General features: G+C 42.5%; 1 protein-coding gene across 1 annotated transcript; it reads right to left on the bottom strand.

Moving 5' to 3' along the window:
- Nucleotides 1-8,285: 8,285 nt before the first annotated feature.
- On the bottom strand, nt 8,286-9,182 carry LOC136645291 (succinate receptor 1-like). Its single transcript, XM_066621527.1, has one exon. It carries the CDS (start codon nt 9,180-9,182, stop codon nt 8,286-8,288), a length of 897 nt encoding a protein of 298 aa, XP_066477624.1.
- Between the last annotated feature and the right edge of the window lie 807 nt (nt 9,183-9,989).

Raw genomic sequence — 9,989 nt, 5'->3', positions numbered from 1 at the left:
GCAGAGGCTATTGTGAATCTTATTCTCCCTTCTGAGCTGTGGAGCTCAACATGGGTCTCCTGGGTTCTGCGCCAGCTCAGGAACTGGCGCAAATCCAATTACACTCATCAGGGCAGCCAAAATTATACACATTGATTCCCTTACCCTGTGGTGGCTGCCCCGGCCCCATGGGATTCAGCAGGTGGCCATTTTGGTGCCATTGTACCACATGGAACCAGGGCAGCATAGAATTGGGCTACCCAAGTAATAGCAGTGTTTCTAGTCCTTACTCTGATTTGGCTTCATAACATTGGTATATAGTCAAATCATCTGTCTGGTTGCATGTGACATCATCATCATCATCATGCTTACAACATCCCAGGTTGGTTGAAATTCCCTAAGGATGAAATCCCCATTAAAAGGGTGTCAAAGGAGCTCTGAAGAAAGAGCTGTGAAGCGATTAGCTTGCAGGAAAAGGGAACAACTGGGACTTCATAAACGCACTCACCTATCACCCAGGATATTTTTATTGTTGAAAATTCAGTGCGACCCTAATATTAATCTTAGATAAAGGTTGCAAACCTTGATATGCTTACCTGGGTGTAGGTCCCATTGAATTCAATGGACCTTATTTCTAAGTGCGTACATTTGCATTGTAAAATAAGATCAAGATGTCTGGTCACATTACTCAGTGACTGCAACATCCAATGATGACTTATGCCCATGGAACAGCCATCACAGATGAAACATCACAATCACAACTTCTGACACGTTTTTCTGACCTGCACTTGGGATGCAGCTTGAACACTGTGCCTAGATGCCTTTAAACCCCCCGACAGAGCAGAGGGAGAAAGGCACCTGTCAAAGCTCCTAGCCACAGGAGTCCACTGCACTTCCTGCTGCAAGCAGGTGTGTCACACAATAGGTGAGGAGGGTTGCCAGTGAATCAGAACAAAACTATCCTAAGTCTGTACCTTTAACAGCAGTTTGATCTGCAAAATCAGGTTAAGTTTTCATGGCATGGAGATAAGCACTGTCACCTTGAATACCTGCAGACCAAGCTGGCCCAAGCACAGAGGCAGGGACCAGTAAAAAATTTTCCATCTTATGGATTGAAGAGGCATTGTATAACCAGACTTGGAGACTGGGATATACACCATGATTATAAGATCTCTCACTGCATGGGGGACTTAAAATCAGCATGCAAATTGCCATTTGTACACCGAAGTCTATGAAAGTCAATGAAACCTGTTATACTCTCAAACACAATACTTGCAGAGGCAGCATATCACATGCTTGGTTTCAAATAATTTTTTATTAAATGTCCAGAGATGAAAGATCAAACTCTATTATTTATTATTATTATTAAGAATATTTATATATCATTTTTGAACAAGCGTAGTTCAATATCGTTCAAGAGAAGTGGTAGTTCAAGAGTAGTGGTAAATATAAAGAGTAGTTCAAGAGTAGTGGTAAATATGCACATTGACAATTTACCAACAGTTTCTTCACCAAGCTTTACAGCATGGGGTGTATATTACTATGAACTAAGAAATGCTAAAGACATGGGAACTGCTATATATGGGAACACAACAATATAGGAAACACTGGATCAACCCTGGCCTCTGAGCGGCCTGCTTGGAGGCAGGCTGTGCAGCATGGCCTTTCCCAATTTGAAGAGACACTTGGCCAACAGTCTGAGGCAAAGAAGGAAGGCCCATAGCCAGGGAGACAGACCAGGGACAGACTGCACTTGCTCCCAGTGTGGAAGGGATTGTCACTCCCGAATTGGCCTTTTCAGCCACACTAGACGCTGTTCCAGAACCATCTTTCAGAGCGCGATACCATAGTCTTTCGAGACTGAAGGTTGCCAACAGCTGGATCAAGCCAATGAAAAAATTTTTTTATTTGAACAAAATGTTAATAAATCTAGAATTCATATCCCATTGCAACAAATAGTGTTTTAATACTTTTTCTTTTACTTTATACATTTTCAGCATCAATTATTTGTATTTAATAGCTATATACCAATTAAAGAGATTATCAATGTTTTTAAATAAGTAGCAGATTCTGAATTTAAGCATACAACTTGCATTGTGATATTTCACATAATATGATCTCAACGGAAATGTTTTGAAAAACCAAGTCTGACGCAAGAATGGAAAGTTCAAAACCATTGCTTGAATAGGTGGTTGATAATTCCTCCTTAGTGTCTATTAATTCATATTTTCTGCCTTGAGCAAATTAGTTTCCAGAATGGATCCATTCCATTTTCACATTCAAATTTTAAAGCCCCAGTTGAAATTCTGGTTTTACCACTTGCTGCAATGCAGAGCGCCTGCTGACAGGACAAAAAGTCAGGTTTCAATAGAGCATATGCAATATTTGCCTCAATGGCTACAATCCTATGAACATGGAATAAGTTCCATGGAACTTAGTGGAACTTTCAAATAAGTATGCATAAGATCAGGCAAATTATTGTACAAAACTACAGTTTTCAGTCAGAGAAAATTCAAATATCCTGTGCTAAGTTGAATTGATAAAACGATCCAGTTCCCAGGAAGTAGCTGAACAGTGAGAATGAGGACCATAGGAGGACCAATTTTATATTATTGCTGTTGATCACTTTTAATTAATTTAATTACATTTAATTAATTTATTTAAAACACCAACCTAAGGGACCCTTGAGGCTTTAAACAATAATTAACTTAAATGCCAGTATTTAGTAATACAGAGAGCAAATCAATAATAGGTGGTCCCAAAACAATCAAACATAATAAAATGACAAAATTCATCATTTAAAAGTCTGGCAAAATAAGATGGGTTTTAACCAACACCATCCAAAAGCCAGCAGTGACAAGGCCAACCACATTTGCAGTGCAAGCCTATACATGTTTACACAGAAGTAAGTTCCACTTGGTTCAGTGGGACTTGGTAAATATGGAAACAGCTGCAGCCTTGAAAGAACCATCCAAAGTTCGAGATAGGCTGGTGCAGGCCCCCTGCACTGGCCCAGGAGTGTTGCAAACATGTTGTAAAGCACATTTGTGAACATAAGAACATAAGAACAGCCCCACTGGATCAGGCCATAGGCCCATCTAGTCCAGCTTCCTGTATCTCACAGCGGCCCACCAAATGTCCCAGGGAGCACACCAGATAACAAGAGACCTAATTCTGGTGCCCTCCCTTGCATCTGGCATTCTGACATAGCCCATTTCTAAAATCAGGAGGTTGTACATGCACATCATGGCTTGTAACCCATAATGGATTTTTCCTCCAGAAACTTGTCCAATCCCCCTTTTAAAGGCTTCCAGGCCAGACGCCATCACCACATCCTGTGGCAAGGAGTTCCACAGACCGACCACACGTTGAGTAAAGAAATATTTTCTTTTGTCTGTTCTAACTCTCCCAACACTCAATTTTAGTGGACGTCCCCTGGTTCTGGTGTTATGTGAGAATGTAAAGAGCATCTCCCTATCCACTCTGTCCATCCCCTGCATAATTTTGTATGTCTCAATCATGTCCCCCCTCAGGCACCTCTTTTCTAGGATGAAGAGGCCCAAATGCCGTAGCCTTTCCTCATAAGGAAGGTGCCCCAGCCCAGTAATCATCTTAGTCGCTCTCTTGTGACTACTCAAGAGCCGGCTAGACCATCATGGAGGCCCATGCCAGCTCCCAGAGGCCACATCCAGCTCTGAACAAGGTGAATTTGCGCCAGCGCAGATAGGCCGGCACAGGGGGTGGGACAGGGTGGTGGGAGGGCAGGTAGGGAGGGGGCATTTTAGGGCAGGGGGAGGACAGACCGGGAGGCAGATTGTGCCCAGGAAAGCGATGGGATTGGCCACAACGGTGCAGACTGAATCCTAACTCCCATCCCTGGACTGAGAAGGCTTGCATAGGGTGCTTGGATTTGCACCAGCAAATTCGCTGGCATATATCAGAATAGTCTCATAGTGGTGGCTGCAGCATTTCTCAGGGTAAGGGGGAAAATATCTTACCCCAAGTTGAAGTCCATCCAGCACTACCTCGCACTGGGTACAACACAGAGCATTTGGCCTGCCTGGACCAGGACAAGTTAGGACTGGGCTGTAAGATTGTTTCATAGTTGATACTTCTGTTAGCCTATTTTCCATTACATATGGGGAACTGAGAGTAATGAATAATACTGGCTTGCCCGGGTACACCCAATCAGTTCATTGCTGACCTGGAATTTCCTCCAACTTCATCCAAGTGTCACTGAGACAAAGGCTCATAGCTATTCAGTGTTGATGGAAAGTCATGGATTTCCAGTCTGATTTGAATGCCTCATTTGTTTCTGTGTCACAAGATTCCAGTGGCAACAACAGCTTGTGCTCAAAAGTATTTTCACATATCTGGTAGACAACTTTATGCAGCTCATCACAGATTTGTATTAGCACATAACAACACTGACCATATGGCTGAACATACAATGACAAGAAAACATTTTCATCCTCTTCCTATGAAATGAATGGGCTTAGGCATGCATAGTCCTGCCTGGGATCAGAATGCTCACATGGCTCAACTGTGAAATAAATAACAATGCATTCATTTACAGGCTTCTTAGTATTTCATCTGGTCTTGCCCACCCAGAACCAGTTGGAAGATTCTTGTAAAAGGAACCTGCAATGCCTTATTTAGGACAAGGTAAATGTTTATTTGATGTGTGATGTATCAAAGAAGAGTTTCATGACTGCATTCTGTTTCATTGTTGATAACATATTCTTTAAAAGGTGCCTAAATGCATCCTCCTCCCGAGAAAACAGAGGTAAACATTTCTTGGGTTTTCTGCAACATCTATATTTGGCTTAGGGCACAATCCTAACCAACTTTCCAGCACATAGTTGTGCCGTTGTGGCGTGCACTGCATCCTGCAGTGGGGAGGCACTCAATGGAGCCTCTTCAAGGTAAGGACAGATTTGTTACCTCACTTTGGGGCTGCATTGCAGCTAGTGCTAGAAAGTTGATTAGGATTGTGCCCTTAATTATAATGGCAAATTCTCCCCACCCACTCAGTGCTTACAAAGTACCTAGAGGGCAGGAAGAGGTGATTTGGAGTTCAACTTCCCCCTTGCCTTTACTTAGAGCCCAATCCTATGATCCTATCATCCCCCTGGTGCAGCCACATCAAAAATGAGCATGCAGTAACCAACCAGGAGGGGTGGGGGCAGATTGGGAGGCTTCAGAAGGGAAAGGGAATTTCCCTTCTGTGGGGGATTTCCCTTATGCAGGGATAAGGGAACCCAGTATCCCTGCATAAACCTCCTTCCCTGCACTGAGGCTCCTTGGACCTGCACCAGCAGTTTCTTTGGCTCTTAATATGAGAGTGATGCACAGCTTCCCGTCTATGAGCAGCTTCTATTCATTGGAAAGAGAAGTGGTATGGAGAGGGTAGGCTGCACATTGCACCTTTCAGTAGCGTGGTGCATTGGAGGGGGTGATGGACAGATAGATTGGCAGTTACCCATCAGCCACTCTCCTCCACATGACCATTTCAGGTTGCTTCAAGGCAAGGCCGACTGTTTTGTGGGGAAACTTTACAAGCACAAATTTTACTAGCACAGTGCAATCGTATGCATGTCTACATGAAAGTAAGTTGCACTGCGTTAAATGAGACTTTCTCCCAGTGAAATGTGTATAGGAATGCAGCCTGTGTATGGTACTAAGAAAAAAATGGACCAAACAGACACAAATAAATTATTACCAGGCAGTCCCCAAGACTGAATTTTTGTGTTAATTGGCAGAGTGTATCTATTAGAGATCCAGAATTTAGGTTACACAACTGTCCTTGCATGTGAATGCATAAGTTCATAAGAACTAGTATAACACAGGGCCCAATCCTATCCAATTTTCCACTGCTGGTGCAGCTGTGCCAATGGGACGTGCGCGCCATCCTGTGGTGGGGAAGTAGCCACAGAGGCCTTCTTAAGGTATGGGAACATTTGTTCCCTTACCTTGGGAATGCATTGCGGCTGCACCAGTGCTAGAAAACTGGATAGGATTGGGCCCACAGTAGGCAATAAACTGCGCTACAAATCAGTTCACAAATTAAGGATTAAGGCAAAAGTCCTCCAATGGTATTCAGAAAAATCTTCCACCAATCTCTTCTCCATTTTACCCAACACTTCACTGCAATGTTGTCTATTATCTTTTATGTTGAAACCTCCATTTCTGTTTAACTGGTCATGCAACTTTTTCATAAGCAGACATCCTTGCCAGTTCTTCAGAAGTGTCTGCATGGCTGAAACACTTTCGAAGGAAAAAAAAACCCACAGAAAATCTGACAAATTTGTCACAGTCTTGGAGAACTGGCAACTGAATGTGTTATTAAATTGTCTTCTTGTCTTCTAGATCTTCTTGTCGTCTAGATCTATCTTAAGATATCAGAAGAACAACCCTGTTGGTCCAGTCCGATCCAGCATCATGCTTCCTGTAGTTGTTGCCCCAGGAAGTCCACAAGCAGGCGGTGAAGTTGTAGTCCACTCTTGCCATTGCTCCTCTTCAGCATTCTTTATTCTATAGATAACATAATATTCTTTATAGTCATCACAACATTCCAGAAATAATCTGTTCTGTTTTCTCTCTCCAATTTTAAAGGTACCAGTTCAAATCATACTTACTTGAAATGTAGTTGAGGGAGTCAGCTAGGGACATTCTGTAACACAGTGGCATTCTCGGGGAGGGGAAGCGCTACATTAGGCAAGGCTCTTCAACGTACCCTGAAAGCTCACCCTTGCGTTGGAGTCATTTTTGAACGACAAGAACAACATGGAGGAGACACCTCCATGTTGCTCTTGCCTCAGAATGGCTCTGAAGGTGAGGAAGAGGGGCAGCTTACAGGGTGCGCTGAGGCACCTTGCAAAACTTAGTGCTTTGCCCCCTCCTCTGGGAACGCCACTGCAGTATCACGACTATGATGAGTAAATAGAGGGAACTTTGCAGGCCAAGGATAGTTTACAGACTGGAAAGATTTTTATCCTCTCGCTTTTAATATCTTTGGCATGGTGCTCTTGCTTCAGTTTACACAATCCTATTGAAGTTGAATCACAGTTTATGGAAAGGCTTGGTTGATTTTTAAAAGATGAGTCCAGTTTGTAGGGTCATACTTTATTAATTAAGTGTATAGAGGAAAAGCAGCAGCAACCAGGGACATGGGAAAACACTGCAAATAAAAGAGCATGCTAATTTCAAGAAATTAGAGGGCAATGGGTCAGGGCGAACCATAATGTCTCAGATGTCTTACCAATAGGGTTGTGATGGTATTTATTTAGCCTCCTGCATTGCTGAGCTATAGGAACCTCATGCCCAAAAGTATTTCTTTCTTTCAGAAACTATTATCCCACTTTCCTGTAAAAAAAGCTTTCAAGATTACTTACAAAACCAATTAAAAATATAAAATATCAACACACAACAAGCTAAAAAGAACAGATGAAAGCCATTACAGCACAGACTTGAAATACTGCCAAAAGCTCAAACACAACAAGATATACAGTATGGGAGCAAGTCAAGGTATCGAGGGAAAATTCAACAATTACTGTGCCATTGCAGAAAAGATCCCTTTCCAATAGCATATTCTCATGACACCTCCAAAAATGGGGGTGTCATGAGCCCCAGAATGAGCCCCAGAAGAAGATCTCAATTGATAAGCAGGTTGGTATGGGAGAAAACAGTCCTTTGGATATCCTGGTCCCAGATTGCTTAGGACTTTAAAGAGTGAGAATCTAGCAGCTGCATTCTGTAACCTCTGAAAGTTCTGAACTCAATCCAAAGGCAGCCTCCATATAACTCATTAGAGTAATCACCATGGATGTTACCAAATCACAGGTAAATGTGGCAAGATAATTTCTTTCCAGCTGACCCAACCAAAGGTGATGGAAGCCTTCAGATACCATGTGTGAGCAGTGGCAGACCTCCCCAGCCTCGTGCCCTGGGGCAAAGATCCGTGATGGCGCCTCCCCCCACAGGATTCCACCACCCCCTGAATGCAAATCCACACTCTATTCAGTTTCAATTTATTAGCCCTCATCTAGCCTTTTTACCCACTCTAAGCATTTATTCAGGACATCTAGAGCTACATCAGGACTAAATGAAAAGGAGAAATAGAGTTGAAATCCACATATCAGGGACCATTTCAGGAACCCTGAAATCCACATATCAGCGACCATTTGCTGTAAATCTACATATGGAGTCCAAATCCCCAGTGAAGGTGGAATGTTCTGGGTGTCCCATTAACAAAAGCTGTTCAGCATTCTGTGTAGTTCCCATCTGACAGAAATCTATATTTAACCTTATCTGTGACAAGGTGTAAGTCTCTTAAATATGTGCAAGAGTTTGCTTAGCAACATCTCCCTGAAGTGATCTCCCATCAAGAAATAAAAGATGGGATCAATGACACTGTTCAAAAATGCAAGGGGTCTTGTAACAATGTAAGCAACTTGGATACGGTCACGCGCGCATGGGGAGAGTTTCCAAGTTTGCAATCGGGAGGCAATCCGAACATTGCGCATGATGTGATAGGGAGTAAAGAGCACTGAAAAGATACACATAGCCATGACCACTAAAGTGAGAGGTTTCTCCAGTGTCACCGCACTAGTGAGCTGTTCGCTGCGACTTTTAAGGAAGGCAAGTGTCTTCATGTAAAAAAAGCACATGACGCACAAAGGGATTAGAAATCCAACAAGTGTCAAACTCATGCTATAGATTAGGCTGTGGACTGCATTTCCCGAACTGCCATAATCTGTACATTTTCCAGCTTTGGTTCTTATGAAGAGGAACATGGGTGAGAGTTCCAGTATGACCACAATCCATATGCCAATGGAGAAAAAAATGGCCATTTTCTTCTTCAGCAGAAAGTGATTTCTGAAAGGATATTTCATGAGCACGTATCTGTCAACGCTGATAAAAGTCAGGAAAAGGATGCTGGTGTACAGATTGGCATGCAGAAGGAACCGGTTGACCTGACACCAGACAATCTCATGGGACTCTGCTCCTTGGGAATAACTTGACACCAGCGATGGAAGTGTGCACAGGAAGGCAAAATCTGAGAGTGTTAAGTTGAATAGGTAGATGTTGCCGCTCTTCCAGTTTTTGAGGCAGGCGATGTAGCCGAAAACAACGAGGCTGTTACCAATGATGCCAAATATGAACTCAAAAGAATACATGGTGGAAAGGTAATATTTTTGCATAGATTCAGACAGCATGGAGCATTTTTCTGTGCCATTCACATCCTAGAAATAGAAAGCACATGTCAATAATAAAGAACAAAATGCATTTGCTTTATCCTTTACTTTGGACATCTGATACTAATGAGATTATTATAGTGTCATTTTTCCACCTCTTCTGTCATGCTCAAATGTTAGATAAACCTCTGGTAAACATTTCAGCTGTATGCACACCCAGTTCTTGCACAAGGCATCATTACAAAATGTGTCCGATGAAAACTTAGGTGCTGCCTCTCATGTTTGCCTACCGAATGGAAAAATGTTCATTATTCTGAGGATCTTTCTATATTATGTGGAGCACATGACAGGACAAGAAGCATGCTTTTTGAGGAAGGCTAACTAGGGGGGAAAAATTTTTTTTCCATGACTAATATCAAGGATTCTGAAATATTCTTGGTGGGGGGGAAATTACTTTCTTACTAAGAATAAAGACGTAATGTCTCCTGACTGTTCTTCCTAACTAAGGCGTGTCTGAAAACCTGGAACTTGGATTCCAGTCTATAATTGGTGACTGTTTTTAGCAATGATGTGGTTCTATTTTTAGAAGGTAATTTCTGACAATGCTGTAGAGTATATGCAAATTATTTAAAATATGCAAATTGTTGACATTACAACAGATGCCAGGAACCTAAGGAGATGTCCGGCAGGACTTCCCTGCTGCTACCTCTTGCCACCACCAGATAAGTAAAAAGCTGGTATGGAAGGAGGACCTTTCAACCTCAAGTTACAATCCACACTGAAGAAGATGGGGATGCAAGACTCACGTGAGAT

This window comes from Tiliqua scincoides, chromosome 3, assembly GCF_035046505.1.
Source record: "Tiliqua scincoides isolate rTilSci1 chromosome 3, rTilSci1.hap2, whole genome shotgun sequence".
NCBI classification, from domain to species: Eukaryota; Metazoa; Chordata; class Lepidosauria; order Squamata; family Scincidae; genus Tiliqua; species Tiliqua scincoides.
This window is presented reverse-complemented; position numbering and strand designations above follow the sequence as displayed.